At 48.9% G+C, this 22401-nt stretch overlaps 3 protein-coding genes across 11 annotated transcripts; all 3 read left to right on the forward strand.

Moving 5' to 3' along the window:
- Positions 1-427: 427 nt before the first annotated feature.
- HOXB8 (homeobox B8) lies at positions 428-3096 on the forward strand. 2 transcript variants are annotated; one of them, XM_082071121.1, is made up of 2 exons: positions 428-1173; positions 1958-3096. In XM_082071121.1, exons 1-2 carry the CDS (start codon positions 753-755, stop codon positions 2263-2265), a joined length of 729 nt encoding a protein of 242 aa, XP_081927247.1. In that variant the 5' UTR covers positions 428-752; the 3' UTR covers positions 2266-3096. The 2 variants fall into 2 exon arrangements, with proteins under 2 accessions (XP_081927247.1, XP_081927248.1); XM_082071122.1 differs by having other exon boundaries at positions 1961-3096.
- Positions 3097-3206: 110 nt separating this feature from the next.
- On the forward strand, positions 3207-8728 carry HOXB7 (homeobox B7). 7 transcript variants are annotated; one of them, XM_082070668.1, is made up of 5 exons: positions 3207-3373; positions 3523-3662; positions 3748-3961; positions 4600-4953; positions 7785-8728. In XM_082070668.1, the coding sequence occupies exons 3-5, from the start codon at positions 3865-3867 to the stop codon at positions 8036-8038; spliced, it is 705 nt and encodes a 234-aa protein (XP_081926794.1). In that variant the 5' UTR covers positions 3207-3373; positions 3523-3662; positions 3748-3864; the 3' UTR covers positions 8039-8728. The 7 variants fall into 7 exon arrangements, with proteins under 7 accessions (XP_081926794.1, XP_081926795.1, XP_081926796.1 ...); XM_082070669.1 differs by having other exon boundaries at positions 3751-3961; XM_082070670.1 differs by having other exon boundaries at positions 3803-3961.
- Positions 8729-10737: 2009 nt separating this feature from the next.
- HOXB6 (homeobox B6) lies at positions 10738-20677 on the forward strand. 2 transcript variants are annotated; one of them, XM_082070863.1, is made up of 3 exons: positions 10738-11132; positions 17822-18411; positions 19642-20677. In XM_082070863.1, the coding sequence occupies exons 2-3, from the start codon at positions 18003-18005 to the stop codon at positions 19899-19901; spliced, it is 669 nt and encodes a 222-aa protein (XP_081926989.1). In that variant the 5' UTR covers positions 10738-11132; positions 17822-18002; the 3' UTR covers positions 19902-20677. The 2 variants fall into 2 exon arrangements, with proteins under 2 accessions (XP_081926989.1, XP_081926990.1); XM_082070864.1 differs by having other exon boundaries at positions 17902-18411.
- Positions 20678-22401: the final 1724 nt, after the last annotated feature.

A 22401-nucleotide genomic window follows, 5' to 3' on the forward strand; every position in this document is an offset into this window, starting at 1 on the left:
AAAGCGACCCTGACATTTAAAAAGGCTAAAACTGCCTCGTTAAAATTTTGAAATTAACGACTGCGAGCGCTTCTCTTTAATTTTCCAGCACTCCCCAAAAATCAATCTTTTGGGTGGTCTAGGTATGTGATTTGTTGTGAGGCGAGCGATATCTCATTAATGTAGGTAGTTAAACATATTTAATCCGTATATTCACCCCACCTCCTTCTCCCTTCCCCTCTCGCTCCCTCTCTCTCTCTCTCGCTCCCCCTCGCTTGCTTTTCCTTCTTTATTCTCTCACACTCTTCCTTTCACAATCATGCGGTGCAGAGTCCGTGTGGAGTAAGGAGAAGCCAATAGGATGAGGTTTTGGTAATAGATGCAAATGATCATGAAAAGACACTGCAAAATATGAAACAACTCATTTGCGCTGAAGTAAATCACTGAAAACTGTTTATGAACTGGCATCTCTTCTTGGAAATGTAAAGCGAGAACTCTTTAAGTGGCGATTTTTTTTTTTTTTAGGGGTGGGGGGGAGGAAAGAATTCAATATCATGCAGGCTTAGAGTTTTGATTATATCCTCCTTTTATATTCCTGGAAATCACAAACTGTCGTTGCTTAGCATCTTAGCGCTTTCTTTTTTTGCTAATAGATTCCCGTGGTCTGCTTTGCTTGGCTTCTTTTTTTTGTTTGTTTTGGGTTTTTTTTTTTGGTTGTTTTTTTTTTCCTCCTTTTCTTCTTCCTCCAAACAAATATTATTATTGAAATTAAAATGAGCTCTTATTTCGTCAACTCACTCTTCTCCAAATACAAAACCGGGGACTCCTTGCGTCCCAATTACTATGACTGCGGGTTCGCTCAGGATCTGGGGGGCAGACCCACGGTGGTGTACGGACCCAGCACGGGGGGCACCTTCCAGCACCCCACCCAAATCCAGGAGTTCTACCACGGAGCATCGTCGCTCTCCAGCTCCCCTTACCAACAGAATCCCTGCGCCGTGGCGTGCCATGGGGACCCCAGCAACTTCTATGGCTACGACCCCTTGCAAAGGCAGAGCCTGTTCGGCGCGCAGGACTCGGACTTGGTGCAGTACACGGACTGCAAGCTCGCTGCCAGCGGCCTCGGCGAGGAGCCGGAGAGCTCGGAGCAGAGCCCTTCTCCGACCCAGCTCTTCCCCTGGATGCGACCGCAAGGTGAGCCGAGATGGAAAGGACAGCGAGAGGCATTTCCCCAGCCCAGAGAGTGGCCCTCTGCCTTGCTTTCTGCCCCTCTTGCTTGCTTGCTTGCTTTCCCTCTCTTTTTCTTCCCCAGTGACTGTATTTTACTGCTTTATGGGGGTAAACTTTTGCACTTGTAAATTGCTTTATAGTTTAATTACCCTGAAAGAGACCTTTTCTTCTGGGGGCTGAGCGAGCCGGGCTTTCTGTGGAAGGAAGCGCCCTTAAAGTTTATGGCACTTTTATAGCCTTAAAAAGCCCCTTCATTTTTGTTTGGCGTTTGATTTGGGATTTCGCTGGGGCTGCTTCTTGCTCTCCCCGGGCTGCAGCTCTTTTTTTCTTCCCCTGATCCCAAAGTGCCGGAGTCTGTTGTTGTGGTGGTGGTTCGGGTAATAATAAGTGTGCAAGCGCAGGCTTTAGCTGGGCTGCTCGGAGTGGGTGACCCTCCCCTCCCCTGCCACCATCACCCCTTTCCTTTATAACCATCTTCCCTTTTCTGATATCCGACAGCAGCCTTTCCCTCGCCCTCTTTGCTTCCTGCCTTTGCTCCTGCGAGCCCATTCTTCCCCCCCCTTCCCGTGCCCGTGTGTGTTTGCGAGTGTGTTTGGGGTGTGTGAATGTGCTTGGTGAGTGTGTTTGGTGCGTGTGAGTGTGTTTGGTGTGTGTGACCGTGTCTGTGCCTGTTCCCGAGCCTGGTTTATGTATCTCTCAACCTCCCTCTCTTCTTCCCCTCTTCCACCCAACCTTTGCAATTCCCCAGCAGCCGCTGGACGGAGGAGGGGGAGGCAAACCTACAGCCGCTACCAGACGCTGGAACTGGAGAAGGAATTTCTATTTAATCCCTACCTGACCCGCAAACGGAGGATCGAGGTCTCGCATGCCCTGGGATTGACAGAGAGGCAGGTCAAAATCTGGTTCCAGAACAGGAGGATGAAATGGAAAAAGGAAAACAACAAAGACAAGTTTCCCAGCAGCAAATGCGAGCAGGAAGAACTGGAAAAACAGAAAATGGAAAGAGCCCAGGAGGTGGACGAGGAAGGGGAAGCACAGAAGGCGGACAAGAAATAAAAGGATTTTTAAGGACTGAAAGGCAAGCGCTGCTGGGGTGAAGAGCCCCCGAGCCCCACGTTAATGGCAGTTAATGTAAGGGAGGGGTGGGAAACAAACAACAATGCATAGAAAAGAGAAGGGAAAAACCCCCTTTTATTGCTGTAAACAATATAGCTGTAAGCACCACTTTCCTGATTATCCTTTGATACAATGAACAGTATGCAAAAGTGATCGGGAGGTCTCTCCTGCCTTTTGCCAGTTATTAACTAGTGGTAGTGTAACGCAATAGCTTATGTAAAACATGACTGTGAAATTCTCTCTCTCTCTTTCTCTCTATCTCTCTCTTCTTTCCTGGGGGGTGGGTTGGTTAACGTAGCTTTCAATGCTATAGGAGTTACGTGAAATTACATTTGTGCACTTTTTAAACATTATTTTCCACATTTTTTTTTGGTTGTGGTTTATCTGTATGTACTGGAGGTAGCTATTGAAACAAACATCCCAACAACATGAAACTGCCTATTTATGCTCTAGTTATCTCTCTCTTTCTCTGTCTTTCTCTCTTTACTTTCCTTCTGTTATTTTCTTTGGTTCGGGATTTTTTAAAATAATTTTTATTTTTTAAATGTCTCTTAAAAAAATACAAGAAAAAAGCGTTTTTCTCTCCTTTAGTTAGCATGCGCACAGTGAAGCAAGTTGTAAAGTGATCTTTAGGTTAACTGTGAAAAAGAATGTATACTGTATACGTGAATTACTTTATTGGGGGAACTAATGATATATTTTGTTGTTCTTTCATCACTTTGTTCTATTGTCTAAACCTGGAAGCGGCGGAAGAAAGTTACAATAAAGTTTACAAGCGAGAATTCCGTGACATCATTCTTTTACCCTGCTCCATTTCCTCCAGGACCACTTTGATAGAAAGGAAATAAAAGTCAATTGTGTGGGAGCTGCAGCCCGGGCCATCAAAGCCGCCTGAGCCCGGGGAGATGCTGCGGGCAGGACCGGGCCGGGCAGCCCTGGCCGAGGGGGGGGACGCGGGGCAGCTGCCGGGGCTTCTGCTCTTCTTAGTGTTTGTAGCAGCTCCTGGGTGGTGACAGGTTGGGAGGCCGTGTGGAAATCCTTCCTGAAGGTAATGCGTGATTTTGCTTTTCCTCTTCCCTTTCTCTCCTCTCCTTTCTCCCTTGCCCGTCCCCAGCTCTGGGTGTCCCCCTCCCCACTTCTCCTTTCCTCCCACTCATCTCACTGAGAAAAAGATAAAATAAGCGGTGATTTTCGCAGCGGAGCTGGTTTGTGCTGCCCTGCCATGGCAAGAGGAGCGCGGGGATGCTCACCCACCCCTGCAGCATAACCTTGGGGAAGGAGAAACAACGCGAACCCTGGACGCGCAGCCACCATTGTCTGCGCTGCTTTTCCTGCCTGTAAGACTTTCTTTCTTTCTACCCCCACCCCCAAAAAAAAAAATTGAGGCAGACCACATTTTGGAAAGTGTCTCTGCTTCTCCAGCAGAAAGCAAATCAGCCAGCTGGTGAGGTTTGACTCGTGTGATTGAGTCCTGCAGAACCGCTGACACGCTGAACAAGGGATCTGTGCACTCTTTCTTTTCCGCAACAAGAAAAGCAAATGCCAGCTCAATACGAAGCTCAAAGCCTGTGGCACTGGAATAAATTAGGTCTAGAGCTGAATGGCATTTGGGAAAAGAGACCCCTGAAACTATTAGGTATCAATGAGACATTTGTCTTTTTTTTTGGGGGGGGGGGGGGGGGGCGGGGGTGAGGGTCAAGGGGGGAGGGAATTATGTACAGTCTTGTGAAAAAAGTACCTCGGAGCCAGGGAAATGGTGCGAGGGAGGGAATTTTAGACGGGATCAATAGAGGGATAAATAGAGCTCCCTTCCTTTTCCTCCAGCAGAGAGAGACCGAGAGGTAGACGCTGGTTTATCAGCAACGTGCTTTACTCCCCCCCCCCCCCGCGTCTTTCTCTTTCTCCCTTGGTCTGAGCTGAAAACTGATTACAGGTTGCTTATCGACTCCAGCACAATTTCACCCCTTCCAGCATAGATCTTGGAGGGTTTTATATCGCATCAATTATTTATCATATTTTATAAATCCAGCAGCACTACAATTTTTTGCCCCCGAGGAGGGAGCGGGCGGCGATTGGCGCCGCCGGAGCCACGTGCCCGCGCGTCACATGGGCCGGGAGGAAAAAGGCTCCTTTTTGGTGTAAATCTGGACTCTAATTCCGTAATATATCACGGTACCTCGTAAAACCGACACTAAAACGTCCCGACCTACAAATCACCCGGCCAAATTATGAGTTCATTGTATTATGCGAATGCTTTATTTTCTAAATATCAAGCCGCAAGTTCGGTTTTCCCATCCGGAGTCTTTCCCGAGCAAACTTCTTGCGCTTTCGCCTCCAACACCCAGCGAGCGGGGTATGGGGCCGGATCCACGCCTCCCTTCGCCGCCTCCATGCCCGGGCTGTACTCCAGTGGCAGCGCCGTGCACCCCCAGCCCCCCAGCATGTATTCCTCCGGGTACGGCCTGGAGCCCGGCTCCTTCAACATGCACTGTTCCCCTTTCGAGCAAAACCTCTCCATGATGTGCCCGGGAGATGCTTCCAAGCAGAACTGCAGCAAAACGGACCAGAGGGACTCAGATTTGCAAAGCGACAGTAACTTCCGTATCTACCCCTGGATGAGGAGCACAGGTAAGCCCCTGCCTCCCTAAAGAGAGGAGCCCGGGGGAGGGGGGAGTGCGGGGAGTGTAAATTATTTGATGGCGTGCGCGGGGGGTGGTGGAAGGGGAGGGGAGGGGGGAATTGTCCCCAACTCCTTTCATGACGTTTCACCGAAAACGCATCTTCAAAAGAGAGAGGGAGAGAGCGACCCCCCACCCCCCCACCCCACCCCCGCCATAAAGCCATCCTTTTAGCTTTAAATATTTATTGGTGTTGCTGGGGCTGTGTATGTGCCATGCAAAAGGCAGTTTGTCTTAGAAGGGACAGACAGAGCTGCAGAAATAATGGCCAGCCCCTTCTTCTCCTATATTTACAAGGATGGAGATCGTGCTACCCCCACATAGATATAGATTCTGAAAGAAACTATTTATGGGAGGTGCTTGCAAGCTTGGTTTGTTTTCTGTTAGATTGCAAAACCTTCATTTGCCAGCCCCTCACCACCGTGTCCCAGACACTGCAATTAAGCGTAGCGTGTTGCCATCAGAAACAGCAACACATAATTCTCGGTGCAATTAAAAGCCCCGGTCTCAAAACTGTGACGCTCGGGTCGGAATCCGGATGGATGCAGAGATACTGGGGAGGGAACACATTAGTCTGTGTCACCTCTCGAAAAGCAGCACCGCGGAGGGGTGCGGTGCGCTCCGCATCTCCGGGAAGCACTATGGGGACCATGGGGTGACCCTGCCAGCGCCCCCCGCCGCCGGGGCTGGGGGTGCCGGGGTCGCCGCGGCGGCGCAGAGCCGCGCAGCTCCGCGCAAACCCGCGCAGTGCTCCGCGGGGAGCGGGGACACCTCGCCCGGGACACGCTTCCCCCGCACATGTGTCTCAAACCCAAACCCGCTGAACGACGGGCGGCCTCGCTGCCTTCAGTCACCAACGCGCTCCGTCTCAGGGTATTAATGTCAATTAACGTTTAATAAATATCCCGCTCTCCGGGGGAGCGGTCCAGGCCCGGCGCGGCCCCCCCGGGGCCGCAGGGAGCGCAGCGGGGCCGGGCCGGGCGCTCCGGGCCGCGCTTCCCCCGCTCGGAGCCGGGCTCCCTGTGCATCCTGCTGCTGTTTACACTCCTGGGAAGGGCAGAAAGGCGCTGCTGCCCCGGCTGGGAGCGGAGCTGAAGGCGTGAGCTCATTTTCCAGCCACCCCGGCTTTGCCTCTCCCCTGCCAGATGGCAACTTGAGAGCATCCCTGGGACCGAGCCCCACTCCGCCTCCTAATATTCGGAAAGGGTCTTGTTAGGAACCCTCGGGGGTGCGAGGGGGTGCAGACCGGCCTCCCTGCGAATAAACCAGAGGAGCAGCCAATGTATAGCGGCTTATGGAGACAGGAGGTAACCCTCACACTTATTTGGTGGTCAGTTCTTTCCATTACCTGCTCCATAATTCATCCACTTTTACAGTTGATTTATCAAAGAGCAAATATTTCTGGTCGTAAACACTTCATCTCTGCTTTTATCTGACTTTAGATGTAAGAAGCCCCCCCGCTCACCCCTATTTTAGCCTGTGACGCTGCGAGGATCAACATTAGAGAGGGTTGGGAAGTGGGGCAAACTCGCGGGGTCCTGCTCTCCGGATACTCTGGGATCTGTTGAGCCTAAAACCAGAAAAACTCGACCTCAGTCATAAAAACGGGGTCCCCCCTCCCTCCTCTCCACCCCCCCATCCGTGCCTCATGCCCACTGTGCGATCGCGCTTGTGGAATTTCATCAGCGAGCAGAGATAGAGTTGTCATCCCTATTCAGCAGCAGTTTATGGCTCTCCCCTCAGCGGATTTTACAACCCGCATTCCACGACCTGCACATTTTTACTTTACAGCTAGCCTGGCTATTTTGCTTCCCCCCACCCCTCCTTTTAATGACTGGATCTTTTCTTCTTTTAAAAAGAAAGGGGGGGGGGGTAAAAGAAAAAAGGGGGGAAGAAGAAGAGGAGTCCAGTGGAATGCGTGGAGGAGAAGCCAAGGCTGCTGTTCGCCATCCCCGCTGCTCCGGGAAATAATACATTATGCTGTAGATATACATCGCATTTACATAGAAAACAGAGTCGGGATCACAAACACCATATTGTAGAGTTATTTCCAAGAAGAGTCCAGGAAATGTCGGGTGGAAGGAGAATCAGGAGTTGGGCCCTTTCCAAAGGCCGCTCGCAGGCAGCTGGGGGGTGTGGAGGTGCTGCTGCTGTGCAGACACCCCACAAGCTCGGCCCGGGGGGACCAGCCTCCCTGGCAGCCCCAGGAGCCACCGCTGTGCCCAAAACAGGCCCTGAAATCATGAAGACCATCACACACCTTCCAAGCAGGCGTCCTGATGACAGCTTTAAGAGGGGACAAATAGTTGGATTTGTGGAGGCAGCAGATGCCTCTCTCTCTGGCCCGGCTGCATTTCTGTATTTGTTCCCCAACCACTGGAAATTTCTGGTGTTTAAATGAAAATTAAAGCAAGAGCTCAGAGTCTGAGGGGCACTACGGAGGCCAGAAAACTTACTGAAGTTTGTTGTTCAATCGGAGTCAGGCGCAAGTGCACAAAAAATATCACTGCACGCTTTTCCTAGATGAAGGGAAATTAAAGCTGGAGTGGTTGGGGGGCTGAGAACACGGAGGGTGAGGTGGCGAAAACCTCAAGCAGAGGCAGTTGATCCTGCAAATAAAAGAAAGGTCTGTCGCAGATTGTACAGACCCTCCGAGGGTTTTGTCCTCTCGTGGGACTGTACTGCATGCAAAGAGAAAAACAAGAGAGCAAACCCAACTCGTATCCCCCAAAACATCCTCCCCAAACCCCCGGCTGATCCCAATCCGCTTGTATTTCTCAGGCACGGACAGAAAACGCGGCCGCCAGACCTACACGAGGTATCAGACGCTGGAGCTGGAGAAGGAGTTTCACTACAACCGGTACCTGACCCGGAGGAGACGCATCGAGATCGCGCACGCCCTGTGTCTCACCGAGAGACAGATCAAAATCTGGTTCCAGAACCGCCGCATGAAGTGGAAAAAAGAGAACAAAACTGCCTGCTCCGGGTCCAGCAGCCAGGAAAAACAGGACGGGGAGGACGACGAGGAGGAATGAGGGGCGAGAGGTGGATGCGGGAAAGGTGGAAACCCACGCGAGAAGAAAAGGGGGGGGAAACCACACAGAAAAAGACTATATATTAAAATAGATAAAGGATAAGTACATAAATAATTGAAAACCCTAGGAATGATACATTGTGTTTCCTGACACTGAAAAAAATACTACCTATATTAAAGTCTTTTTTTTTTTTTTGTACAATAGAACGACTATCTACCTATTAAATGTGGCTTTAGAGTCAGAATAGATACATTTTTGTATGTGAGTCTTCCTATAGTACAAGTAATTTGTAAATCTCCGTTTGTACTTCGCTGTGTACTTTGGGGTATGAAGTAACATGGTCGTGTTTAGCACCTTTAATTTAGAAAATGTGACCTGAAAGTCTGAATGCAAATTCTACTTAGCGTATATAGTCCTGTACATAATATGAATGATGATCCCGCCTTCTCCCTGTAACCTCTGTGGTTCTTTTCTCCTCGCTGCGCTCTCCCATCTCTGTATATTTTTACCTGCATTTCTTACTTGTTCAAGTCTCTACGAAAAAAAGAGAGGAATTAATATTGTGCTACGTAAAATGTTCTATATCGAAGTAGCAAATTATTTAATGGCGACGCGTTGCTTTTTTTCCACCCTCTTTTCACCCTTGTCTGTGATTATTATTCTTCAAAATAAAAAGGAAATCTCCCATTATCTACCATCACGTTTGGTTCCTTCCACTTTTCTTATTAAAAATAATATACGGGCTTATTTTACATGGGAAAAGTGCTTTTTGTATTACAGATAATTTTAGATTAATACATGTCCCGATCTATCACCCTGAACGTCTCTCTTTTTGGGGCGGGACAGTCGCTCCTTTCAAAATGTTCGGATCCTTGCACCAGATTTGGCGAATATACTGATATGTTTAGATTGAGGCTGCTCCCCTTTCCCTCCGTGATCGCGCTGGGTCTGATAGTGATGGAGGTAAGAGCATAAAGGAGAAATGCAAAGAACCCAGAACTAGCCCGAAAGGGCTTTCTGCCCCTTGTTTTAATTCTCTTCTTCTCGTAACTAATTTGCAGGAAAAAATCTATTTTGCTGTGCCTTTCGTGTATATATACATATAGATTCTCCCTCCGCCTTTCAATTACTTTATTGCCGAGTGGAACTCTTTCATTAGCAACAAATAATGTTCAGCATCAAAGCACGCATAAAATAAATTAAAGCAATTAAACGCAGGGCAAAAAAAAATAATCAACAATGCAAAACAAAAGGCGAGTAAATGGAAGCCCTTGCGCGGGGGAGCATCCTCCGCATCTCCCTCTCCCGCCCCTGCCTGTTTATTTACAGTGCGCAGTAAACCCGCGGATTCCTGCGCGTTAATTTGCTCCACAAACGCGTTGCGCAGCCAGTTTTGGGAGGACTTGGCGGGGCCCTTTTCCACCTTCCTTCCCTGGCCGCTTGTCTGCTGTTTCACCTCCCACCCCCGCAGATGACTCCATGTGCTCAGCGAAGGGCGCAGCTCATCCTTCCGCAGGTTTTAGGGAAAATCAGATGCCACGTAAAGCATCTGCGCGCCCCACAGCTCTAACGCAGATTTGCAGTATGCGCTGCTGATACTAATTACGGGAAGCCCATTATTAGAGGCAGCAGCTATTATGGCTTTTGCACAGTGAAATTCCCACGTGAAGGGGAAAGGGGGAAATCTTCCTTTTTCTTGCTGAAATCCCCGGGTGCAATCTCTTCTCAGGAGCGCTGTGTGCAGAGCGGGAATGGGGAGGGAAAACAAAAAGAGGCGGCGGTTCCAGAAATTTCCCCCTCGCTCTTCTGGCCCGCAGTGGCCCCCCCTGGCTTGGACCTCGGCGGCCGGGGGACAAGCAGGAATTGAGGAGAATTCCACGGGAAAAAAAGGCACAGCAAGTCACACGGACGCTGCTCTGCCGAAGGCTGCGCTACCGCGGGGGGGACCCCACCTTGCCGCGCTATAACGGGGGGAGCGTGGGGTCCCCGTGGGTTCTGGGGTGTTTGGCCGTGGGGACGCCGACAGTCAGGACGCTCCGGACTGGGCTCTGCCCAGACCTCGGGCAAGCCGGCCACATTTTTATTGCCTTTATTTGCCTTTTTTTCGCCTCCCCCGCCCCCGAAAGCCGCTAATTGCCCCTGTCAGCAGAAAGGATCCCAATTGTGTAAAAAAAGAGACGTCAAAAATCCCACCCGAACCCCACTGTTTTACTGTGCCTTTCCTCGTTTCAAAGCCAACCCCAACCCCAAGCTCTTTTATTCTGGGGGGGTATTAATGTTCATAGCCGAACGTGTGAGGCGTTATTCGATTATTTCTCTCCAACACCCCCCCTACATGCAACCAAGGAGGGGGGGTGTGCAAAAATCCCTGAATCCCCTTTCATATTCTTTTATTTTTGTTTTAAAAAAAGATGGCGGCTAAGAAAAAGACTGCTGTTAAACCGGTCATGAAGAAATGCAATAAATTCCTTGTTGTTTTATGAAAATTTACAACTTTGTGATAGAACTTTATGAGTGGCTGGGTTCTGGGATTGGCCAGAGCCGGTCATGTGGACTGCTAACCGTGAACATGAACTTTTTATTATTTCCCATGTGGTTATATTGCACCATTCTTCTGTCCGCTGCACCTTGGGTCGGATCAGTGTCCTCTATAGGGCTCTCGCCTCTTTACATTTTTTTACTTTTGTGTATAAGCTCGATAGGGCTAAAAGCGGGGAGAGGGGAGGGGGGGACGCGGATCCGCACACCGCACGCACAGAGACACCCACCTCCGCACACACATAGCTGAGCACTCCTAGGATTTTTTTTAAGATTATCATTCTTTTTCAATTCCTCTGTTAATTTGCCTGCTGATTTGGAATCTCAGTAGTGATGGAGGGGCAGAGGAGATTCCGGACGGAGTGGCGATCATTTTTCAAAGAGGGAAGTTGCTCTATTTTCTATGCAAATGACAGAAATGCAAGAAGCTCTCCCAAGTCAGAGAGGCAATCGACGGCTATCAGGTTGGGACAATATTTGTCAGCTAACAGATAAGCAAACGCTGTGTCTCTCTCCCTATATGTTTTACTTGTACCACAGAAATGGACGTCAAAAGGTAAGGGAATAATATCTGTTTCTCTTCATTTATTTTTTTTTTTCCTTGAGAAAATGCATTTGTCAAGTTGCCTTTTCTACTCCATTCCCCATCTCCCTCTCTCCTTTACCCAGGGGGGGGAATAGAAATGAAAGGGTGGGGTGATGAAGAAGGGAGGCACTGGGAGAAATCAGGGGTGCTGGAAATCTGTTTAAGTGACGATTTTGCCGAAAAAGTGTAACGGAACGGTGAGCAAAGGAGAGAGGGGGAGAAAGAAGAATGGAAAAAGGTAAAGAAAGAAACTGAGAGAAGGAAATAGAAAGAAATAGAGAAAGAAAATAGAAAAAAAAGATAAGAAAGCAAGGAAGAAAGAGTGTGAGGATGAAACAGAGGAAGAAAATAAGAAAGGAAAGAAGAAAGAGAAAGAAAATTAAAATAACGGAATAAGGAGAAAAAATAAAGCCTGTAAGGTCACCTGGAGATAGTAGAGTGGGAATGAAGGATTTGCAGTAGCGCGGTGACGGAGGCTGTTAGGCACTGCCTTTAAAAAAATCCCAAACCCTTTGTGGGTAGTTGTCGTGTTTTATTTCCCCCCCTCGCAGCATCTCTTGCCAGTTTCCCTGGCTGCAGGCGAGCCCAGTCATTTGGCAAAGTTCGTGTGGAAGCCGGTTGGGTTTTGCGCTGCTCTCCAGGGTCATTATTATGTGGGTGGTTTCTTCGGAGAGGGCACTTCGCGGCGGTCTTCGGAAACAAGATTCTGGAAATTAGTTAAAAAAAAGGGGGGGGGAGGAAGAAAAAAATAGAGATATGGGAAGGAAAAAAACTAATAAGAATGAAGCCAACCCAGAGCGCAGCGATCTTATTGTATTTTTTTCCCCCTTGTGAAACTCCCAAATGAAGCTGACGTTGCGATGCAATAAACCTCATTGTATTTAATTGCGTTCTGCCGTGTTAACGGGGTTTTACGGCTTTACGGCCGGAACACGGGCTTGGGTTTCACCCCACGGTGTGTCGGTGCTTTTCCACACCAGGTTATGTGCAAATCCCCCTTTCCTCTGGCTGATTCCCTAACGCTTGTCTTCGCTTTTAGGAAAATATTTGTAAGGAGGTGCCCGTCATTTTAAGGGTGTTTTTTTCAATATTTCAAGGGTTAGTGTGTGTTGAAATATAGTACTAATTGCTACTGTTACGAGGTGATTTTTAAATAAGATGATGTAAGAGCTGTTGTATGTGAAGCAAGACTGAGTAAGACGAGATTCATTACTTACACATAAACCATTTTATGACGTGACGATTTATCTCACATAAACTAACTGCGCCTGAATATGGTGTGGGCAAGATTAAATGATCGCAAGACGTGGAAATAAACAGAAAGTCATTTTTAAAAGCTATTTCTTCCCGGACCTGTTACATTTTTCATAAAGCACAGGGGAAAAAAATAATGCCGGTTCAAACGCCTGTTCCTTGAGTCTCTCCGTGGTCGTTTGATTTGGTGTGTTTTGTTTGATGTTTTTTGGGTCTTTTTCCTTCGGAAGAAGAAAAATTAGAAATCTTACTTGAAAAAAAAAGCTTTTATGACGATTCCTCCACATCCTGCGTGGGCAACCACCTGTGGCAGCCACGCAGCTCGGTGCGGGCAGGTCTATTGACCCGTTGCAGCCCGCTCCGGCGGGAGGTGACCGAGAAAGCTCCGAGCACCCCCGGTGTGTAGGGGGGTGTCCGCTACGTTCCGGGCTGGGCTCCCCTCCGGGCATCCTGCCCTGCTTGTTTATTTAAGAAAATAAGGAAATCAAGGGGTGAAGCGCGGCACCCCCCGCAGCGCCGTCCCGTCCCCCGGTGCCGCCGCGCCGCGGGGCTCGGCCCATTCCCCGCCGTCTGCTGCCATCTACCGTCGGCGGCGGCGGCCGGCGGCTCCCGGGGGGCTCCCGCAGCTGGTGTCCCGGGGGGGACCCTGCCCTGGCTGCCCTCCCGTGTCCCCGGCCGGTGCCAGGGCCCGGAGCTCCCCAGGCAGAGCCGGCCCCGCCGAGCCCCGGTGTCCCGCTGTGCGCTGCGGCCGGCACATGTGTGCTTATAGCTATATGTTCGGCCTTCAAGTGTCTGCAGATATGTCTATAGGGTGCACTCGCACATGTATGTGCACTCACATGTGAGCTGTGCGCACCCCGGATGCGTGTGTTGATCTATATGTGCCTCCGAGCCCTGTTGATGCACTGCGGGTCTGCGCCGTGCGGGCTGCGGAGAAATCTATATATCCTACACCATAAAGGCTCACATCTGTCTGTCTGTATGCACATGGAAGATGAGAGGTGGCTGGTTGCTGAGCGCGAACACAAGCGGAGATGTTGTAAAATGCGATGCAATAATGACGTACGAGGCGAAGGGGATTTCAGCTGATCATAAACGGTGGAGGAGCTCGGATTTATTTATTGCCGCCAGTGGTCATTTCGGCGGGGCTGGAGAAGCCACGGCAGGCCAGGCGCACACAGAGGAGGTGGTCGCTGGGGAAGGAGCAGACGACGAATCACTCTTAAGTTACTGTAGCTTTGAAGGGACAATGCGTGCCTGTTATTTTCAAAGGTTTCTCTCTCGCCCTCCCTCCCTCTCGCTTTCTCCCTCTCGTTTTCTCCTTCTACCACACAGTTTCCTGGCAACTGTTTGCGTCTAGACCAGGACATTTTCTCCAAGAAAGTGAGATGTCCAGGGGCTATGTTCAAAAAAAAAGGATGAAAGAAAAAAGTTTCTCTCTTTTGACCAGCAACAGCCATGATTAACTTGTTCCATGCTGTAATTCCCAACACTCCCAGCACTCGCCTTCCACATCACACGATCCGTCTCGCCTTTTCCTCTCCTTCTCCCTGCTTTCCCAATATTATTTGACCAGCAACCTCCCCTTTTTCCCTTCCCAGGGCTTTACTTTCAGAGAAATACTAGGTCTGGATGCATTTTGACTCCCCCAATGCCCTTCTGCCCCCTCCCTCCATCTCCCCCCCCCCCCTTTTTTTTTTGTTAATAATTAGCTGCACTCTTTAATGGAACAATGGTAGATTATTATTGCTTCTTTTCAAAGATCTCATTAACAAGGTTATTATGCACTGCACGGGAAGTCAGGTAAATTAAACTTAAATTGCTGGAAATTAAGTTTCAGGCGGTTGTGTGCGGTTATGTGCGGGGAGAGCGGGTGTTGTTTTACACCTTCGGGGATGGTTGTTTTAAATCCTGCAGCCCTGGAGCTGTACATGGCTCTGTCGGGTGGTTTTTTCTGATGTGATTTCGGGTGTGCATGAGCACTACAGGGCTGCCAATGTGCCTGACTCCAGGAACAAGGGGTTGTTTCAAGTAAAACACTTGGTGTTGGCTTGACTTTATGGCTGCAATAAGTCCCTGGGTAGGGAAACCCCCGCTGTGTTCTCACTTCAGAAGGATCGGGAATTCCAGCTCCACATGAAAAAGAAGAGAGTTTCATTTTTTATTGGAACCAACTGCACTGAACTTTCTACCAAGTTCTTAGCGGGTTTAGCTTTCACACAAGCAATGCTCTGTTCTGTTTGTGTTTCGAAATATTTGGGTGTTGTTTTAATCCCCTCATCTATCTGCCTGCCTCTGCTTGCGGGGGGGGGGGGGGTGGGGTTGGCGTTTCCTGGCCAGAAAAGCAAAGCGACAAAAAGCGGGACCTTCCTGGCCAGAGAGCTGGGGTTGTACATACTGTAAATACTTCTCTTTATCTGTATTTATACCCTGTCAGCTGAGTGATGTGTGTCGGGAGGGGAAAGCAGTGAAATGTGTGGCACCACCTTCGGGGGGCTCTCGCAACTTCCCCGCTTTATTGCTCCCTTTTTAACAAACCCGGAGCCTGGTTCTGAGGGGGGTGAGGCCAAAGACGGAATAAAGATGTGCCCGTCGGTGCCTCCAAAGCCAGCTCTAACTTCAGGGCTGCTGTATAATCTCGCCCGTTCTTGCTCCGTGTCCCACCGGCTGGGCTGGCGCTGGAGGCAGCCAAAGAAAATACATTCACAAAACCGGTCTCAGATTTACCTTCGGGTTTCAGCGGGGAAGGCAGGAGCGCCCCAGCTACAGAGCTGCACTAAGAACTCAACGGTTTAATGTATTTTTTACTTTTTCACTTTTTTTTTTTTTTTTTCCCTTTAAACTATTAAACTGGGAATAGAAACCAGCTCTGTGGTAAACGCTCGGTTCGCTGAGATTTAGTGCGATTTAAGACCTCTTCTCATATTTACATGTATTATAGGTGGCAAATCAATTAGACCGCGGGCTTGACCCTGTGGAAGATGAAAACTACGACAGGCTTGAGGGTTTTTTCACTTTGGGAAACAATTTCTCCCCTTTTTCTCTCCCAAATAACCATCTATAGGATCATCCTTCTTCTAAGAGGCAAGATGTATTATTTTTTATCTACAGCGTGTCTCAGATGACAGCAATAAGCAATTAGCCATCGGCCAGCTTCAATTACTGCATTTGAATTTTCCTTTAAATGTCGACTGTTAAACTACATTAAAAGCCTGGTTTAGCCGCGAAGGTACCGGGATGAGGGGTATTTTAATGCAGTACAACTTGAAGGGGATGGGGGGGGCAGAATATTTTTCCAAACTATTTCGAGGGATTTATTTGCTGAGCAATCACGAGAAGTGAGAGAACAAACAGAGCAAACATTTCCAGCAGATGTACTCACGCGTTGGATTATCTGCACATCCTATTTCTCAGCCCAAAATTTGCATGCGGAGCCGATCACGCCAGATAACCGCTGGTTTTGCAGATCTACAAATATTGCGTAACTCGCAAATCAAATGGCTGAGCTGTTCGGCTCCTGCAAGGCACTTAATTCCAGGCTCCCAGCCGATCCTGTGTCGGGTTTTTTGTTGTGTTCTTCTTTATTTTCCTTCTCTTGTCATCGTTCCCTTTCAAACTCACTTTTAACATTTTTCTTTCTTTTTTTTTTTTTCCCCTTTCACACCAATAAAGTAGATCTACGTAAGTTTGGGTCCATTCCATACACAAAGGGAAACTCTGCAAGAACAAATATAAGAGATATCAGTCAGAGAGGGGGTGGAGGTTGGAAAACTACTTCCTTTGCATGTTATTTCCTTGAATTATAAGGATTATGTTTCAGTCGCAACGTTCATTGCAGCCGTGGCATGAAACAATCTTGGCTTTGCAGCTGTAAACACGATATTTAAAATAAATTAGCTTGTAATAAGATACCAGTTTCGTAGATACTTAAAGCTCCGTCAGAGAAAGCCGCATTGGCAGCTCTACAGACACCATGTAATAGATGTAATTCTAGATTTGTAACACACACATTCACAGATTCAAGTACACGGGAGTGTGTATTATAAGGCGTGTCATTGCATTGCATCTAAGAACCCGACAGGCAAATGGTTACAAATTCGGACAGGAAACAAATCCTTGATAAAACGCGAATGATGGGGAGACAGTCCTGCCCTTAATTTAATGTTGGGGGGGTATTTTATTTTCTTTTTCCCTGTGAGATGTCTGTGATTTTCCCAGTTGCAAAGAGGGAAGGCAGCGCTCAGACCCCACTCTACCTTGAGCAAACAGGGATCTGAGGGGGATGCACCAGGTAGAGCAGAGCACACAAAACCGAGAGAGGCAAAGCCCCGAGCAAACTGCAGCTTTTAGGGTGAGAGGGAATCGCTCGAGACTTTCGGAATTATCCCTTCCATCCTGCAGCGGGCAAAGGCTTAAAAGCGGGGGATGCAAAGCCGCGGGGTCCCTGCGCACGGCCGGGGCAGCAGCCCCAGCACACCGCCGCTTTCCTCTCGTTAAACAAAAAAATCTGCATCGGTAACAATCGATAAACTCCGCTTTTGCCCGGAACCCAAGGCTGCCTTGGAGCCAGAAAAGGTCGGGCATAGATTTGGTATTAACAAAAAAACGCAAGAGGGCACAATGCGGTACCGGTCTCCGGAGGAGATGGCGATTTAGGCAGGGATAAAGGAAATACTTCGATTTTCCATTTGTCTCCCGAATACGGAGCTTTTGCATCGGGGAGGGGGGGGGGGGTGGGGGGGTGGGGGGGGAGGAAAAAAAAAGAGAGAAAAAGAAAAAAAAAAGAGAGAAAAAAATGCATTATATGGAAAGCGGAGGTTCGGTTCAAGCGAGCGGAGCTTTCTTGAACAGGGAATGCTAATCTATGATAATTAGGTAATCATGAACCCAAATAAGTTGTCAAACCCCATCTCTTCTCCTATAGCAAATCTAAGTTAATGAAGCCGGCAGGATCTCCTCCCTGCAAAGTTCACACACACGCCAAACTTTTCTCTTTTCATTTTTTTTGGTTTTGTTTTGTTTTCCTTAACTGCAGCGAAGTGCTCGGACATTTCAGGACGATTTGCAAACACCAGGGGTTAAACTTTTTCGAACGCGCTTAATTAACTTTTCCCCTCACTTCTCCGTTTGTGTACGTTGTGTGTGTAAATATCTGGAGCCGCGCACTCCGCGTCCGCGCAGCCGGGCTCTGCGCACCCCTGCTCCGCGCCGGGGGCGGGGGAACACGGTTATTTATTTATGAAGCCCCGAGCGCGCCGGGAATGTTTCTTTCGGCAGATATTATATATTTGGTTAAGGGGGTGCATTTCTGTTGTTTAAAAGGGAGGGAAGAGGGGGTGGATGGTTTGTTCTTGGGGTCCCTGGTGCAATCTCCGCTCCTCATGGGTGCTATTTTGCAACCTCAGGCGCCTGCTATTGGTCAGCCCCTGATCAGATGGTTGTATTTCCTTGTGTCCCTCGCTGGCACCACGCCATCTCCCTTCAGCTAAAACCCAATCTCCGATATACTACTAATAGCTAAACCACTTGGACTATAAAACACAACAAATCATAAAGCCGGGGGAAAGGACGGCGAGGCTCTTTCCAATGAGTTCTTATTTTGTCAACTCGACGTTCCCGGTGAGTCTGGCGGCGGGGCAGGAGCCGTTCCTGGGACAGATCCCGCTGTATCCCTCGGGCTACGCGGATCCTCTGAGGCACTACCCCAGCACCTATGGAGCCGCGGGCGTCCAGGAGAAGGGCTACACATCCTCTCCTTACTACCAGCAGAGCAACGGAGCCTACAGCCGCAGCTCCGCCTGTGACTATGGGGCCGGCGGGTTTTTCAGGGAGAAGGACCCTGCGTGCGGCCCCCCCAGCCTGGACGAGGTGCCCTTCGCCCCCGAGCCGCGCAAGTCGGACTGCGCGCAGAGCAAAACTGTGTTCGGAGAGAGCGAGGAGCAAAAGTGTTCCGCCCCGGTTTACCCCTGGATGCAGCGGATGAACTCTTGCAATAGTGAGTTTACTCTTTTACAGAAATAAATACATCAATCTCCTCCCCCCCTTTCTTATTTGTTACCGCCAGAGAGAGAGAGAGCGAGCGAGCGAGGGCAGCAGAAATAAGGTTCACTTTCCAGCCCAAACTTCCAGCGGGGAAGTTGGGCGACACGAGAGGCTCCAACTTGCTCCTGACACGCACCAAAACTTCACGCCGCTGAAGTATTTTCTCCCGACACCCCTCCCAGCTAAAAAGTTTGCCCCATATTTAAACCCCGATACAGTATTTCTCCATTTCCCGCCCCCCCTTTTATTTTCACATTCCAGTTTGCGTGTCACTCAGCTACAACGATTTGTCTCTGTCTTTTCCCCACACGCACAGGGAGATATCTTTTCTAAATCAGATCTGGATGACTTTACACGCACGGCCCCGCACCCCACGCTGCTCCCTCTCTCGCTGGCTGCGCGATCTGGAGTTAAATAATATAAAAGTGTTTAAATATTTGAAAGGAGAGGGCTACATTTTTAATGAAACTCGCACATAATGAAAAGTCTGCCTGGGGAGGATTTTTTTTCCTCCGTGGTGATATATGACTTCTTTAAGTGCTGTTTCCTCAATCAAAAAAAAAGAGGGGGGGGGGGTTAAAAATAATCGAGGCTCACCACCCTCCTCCCCATGTTTAGATGCATTTGTTGCCTTTTAAGTTCCAAATTGATGTCCATTAGCGTAGGGACATAAAGTGTTGTGTCCTCTTTAATGCAGAGTTTGGGCAGATCGATTCACTTCATTATTGCTTAAATGCTCAGATCTATTACAGTTGCCGGTAGGGTGGAAAATAGCGAGGGCGGGCGGGGGGGGGAAGAACACCTTGCGATTTTTCATCCCGGAATAAGATGGATCTCGCCCTGTCTCCCCAGCCCTGCCTGGCAACTTCAGCATTAACCCTCCTGCCCCGCTGCATGGAGCGCGGCCGCGGATCCTCCGCGGGGGCGGCCCGGCCAGGGAGCTCCGAGGGGGCCCCCCCTTGGGCTTCACTTTGGGCTTGGTCAAAGCCTTGGAGGGCAGGGGATGGGCACACAGCCCTCCGCACCCAGCCGCGCAACACCCCGCGGTGATCCCGCACCTCCGCGCATCCTCTAAACCTCAGGGCTTTCCCATATTTCCCCCCCCCCGCCTCTCCCCCTCCCCCGCTATTTTCCCTCTATTTTTTTTCCTATTTTTTCCTCTGTTTTTTTGCGGGTGTCACAGGTTCCTCCTTCGGGCCCAGCGGCCGCAGGGGCCGCCAGACCTACACCCGCTACCAGACGCTGGAGCTGGAGAAGGAATTTCACTTCAACCGCTACCTGACCCGGCGCCGGCGCATCGAGATCGCGCATTCCCTGTGCCTGACCGAGCGGCAGATCAAAATCTGGTTCCAGAACCGCCGCATGAAGTGGAAAAAAGAGAACAAATTGCTCAACTCCTCGCAGCTGAGCGCGGAGGAGGAGGAGGAGAAAACGGCGGAGTGAAAGTATTATTTAAAACACGCACAAAAGAAAAAAAATAGAGGGAGTGAGTGAGTGTGTGTGAGAGGATGCGGGGGGTGCGGGCTGGTGAGGACAGGGACGACCCGCACATTGGTGGGACAAGCGCCTGCAGCAGCGGCGACAGCTGCAAAGTTTGGGCCACCAATGCCATGGACTCGTGTTCCCGGTGATCTGTCGTGTCCAGGAAAAACAAATCAGGCTTCTAGTTGCGTTTTTTAGAGTTTTATTTTTCCCTTCCTAAACCTCCCTCCGCTCCCACTCTGCCTTCCCCGAGATGAAATAATAATAATAAAAGAGTAAAGGGATAGAGAGAGAAGGGGGAAAAGAAAGGGAAAGAGAAAAGACAAAAAAAAAAAGGACTCCTACCCGTGTTTCTACCCTTGGTGTCACTGTTAGTAATCTGCTAACGCTTGTATTTAAATGGAAGTGCTGCAATATATGTCATTTGGGGTGTTTATTGTCCTAATTTTGTAAAAATGTTCCATGCACGGTAGACATAGGGGTTTTTAATTTTTTTTTTTCCTTCTTTGGTAAATTAATCAAGCCCTGGGGTCTTTGTAATCAGGTTTTTTTGGTTATTTTTATCCCACCCCCCCCTTTTTTTTTTTAAATGAAAATCTACTGAACGAACGAGTACTACCTAAAAGGATGCAAAAGGAACAAGAACAGAAGTTATATTTTATTAAGTTTTGTACGTGTTGTGTTTGAAGTTTGTCTTAGGTATGACCATGGAATTCTCTAATAAAAACAAAGTCTTGGATCTCACGCACCCCCCACCCCTGTCATTATTTTCTGATTCTCTGCCCCTTTTCCAGGGGAGCTGTAAGGAACCCTCGCTCCTCTCTGGGTGACACTGGCTCTAATCTGCAAGGACAAGCAGCTCCAAGCACACGGAAGTTACAGTGCAGAGATAAATCTGGTTTTCCCTCTTTTTTCCTAATCTCAAATGGAAGACCTTTCACCAATAGTATTTCCTCGCTGACATTCTGCTTTAGTATCGCTCTTTTTTATTGTTGCAGCACAAAGAGTTATGACAAAACGCTCTCCATATACATAATAAATCAAGGAAACAGGCAAAAATATGCTCTCATTTATCTACCAAAGATACCTAACATTTGCCTAGCATCTTTCAAACATCTGGTCGCTTGCTTCATCTCCCCAACTCAAAGTGAAGCGTATTGCAAAAAAGTCCAGATTTCGAGGGAATTTGCCCTGCAAAACGAGTAGCTGCTCAGCTCCAGAAATAGAACCTCCGTTTAAGGGAGGGAAAAAAGGTGGACAAAAATCTAAACTAAGTCTAATGAGCTCTTCGGAAAAGTAGGTTTTTATTTTCAGTTGAAAGCGTTTTCAATGGCTCCTTTGGAGAGGCTGAATTTGCTCGGGATGGGATGGGGAAGTCGCTGCTCTGGACCAAAGGGAATCTCGCTCATGCAAATCGCGAACTTTTCCTGGGTTTTGGGGAATTAAACGAAAGGAAGCGGCTGTTGGGAGCTGCTGCTGCTGGGGCTGCAGGGCCGGGGGGGGCAGCCCGGCCGCGTTGGGATCCCGGTTTCTGCCGCTTCTCGGGGGGAAAGCGCCACGAAACAGAATCTCCTGCCTCCCACCCCCTTTCCCCACCACCCCCAAGAAATACCTATGTATGAATGCATCCCCCCCCATGCCACAAGCTGGTTTAATGTCAGCCACTTTTAAAATCAATTCATGCAGAAGCTTCACAGCTGTAGGACATTTACTATTATTGCCACGCTTTTCATTGCCCGTAATTATTATAATTATATGTCACTTTCAATATGGCGCATAATTCCCAATGAGTTGCAGACAAGCATATGAAATTCCTAAACTGCCTTAAAAAAATTAAAGGGAAAAATAAAAAGGAAATAAAAAAGAGAGAAAAAAAAAAGAAGAAAAAAAGCTAAAATAATGTTTAAGAAAGCACAGCTCTTTCGTGACTTTTTCACCAATTTCAGAGTGCTTTTACTCCCCAATATTCCTTACAGGTTAGCAAATGGAAAGAAAAAAACATGTAGCACAATGCTGTGTTCAAAAGAGGACGTGAAACGCTCGGGAACAAGAATATCCTAAAAGCAACGTTGCCAACCACTTCCACCGGCTGGACTTTCCCTCCTTTTCCTTTATTCCTCTCCCCCCCCCCGCCCCTTATTTTTTTCCCCTCCAGAAATAAGGTACGACCGCATCGCTGGCTCCAGGCTCAGCGTGCAGGAAACCTCGACTTTTCTGACAATAACCACGCGAAATAAACCCAAGCGGCCACGCTCCCCCCTCCGGAGGAGCTTTGCTTTGTGTCCCCCCCCCCGCTTCAGATATTCCAAGAGAAGAGTGTCCGGCCTCACAGCGACCCTGCGCCTCAGCTCTCGCTGCCTCTGCAACTTCCCCGGCGGGGCCAGAAAGGAAGAAATTCAGAGTTTAATCCAGAAAAGGAGCTGGGAGAAGGACCCACGCGGGGAGCGCGGACACGGGAGCC

The sequence above is a fragment of the Streptopelia decaocto genome (genome assembly GCF_964273445.1).
Source record: "Streptopelia decaocto genome assembly, chromosome: 22".
Lineage (NCBI taxonomy): Eukaryota > Metazoa > Chordata > Aves > Columbiformes > Columbidae > Streptopelia > Streptopelia decaocto.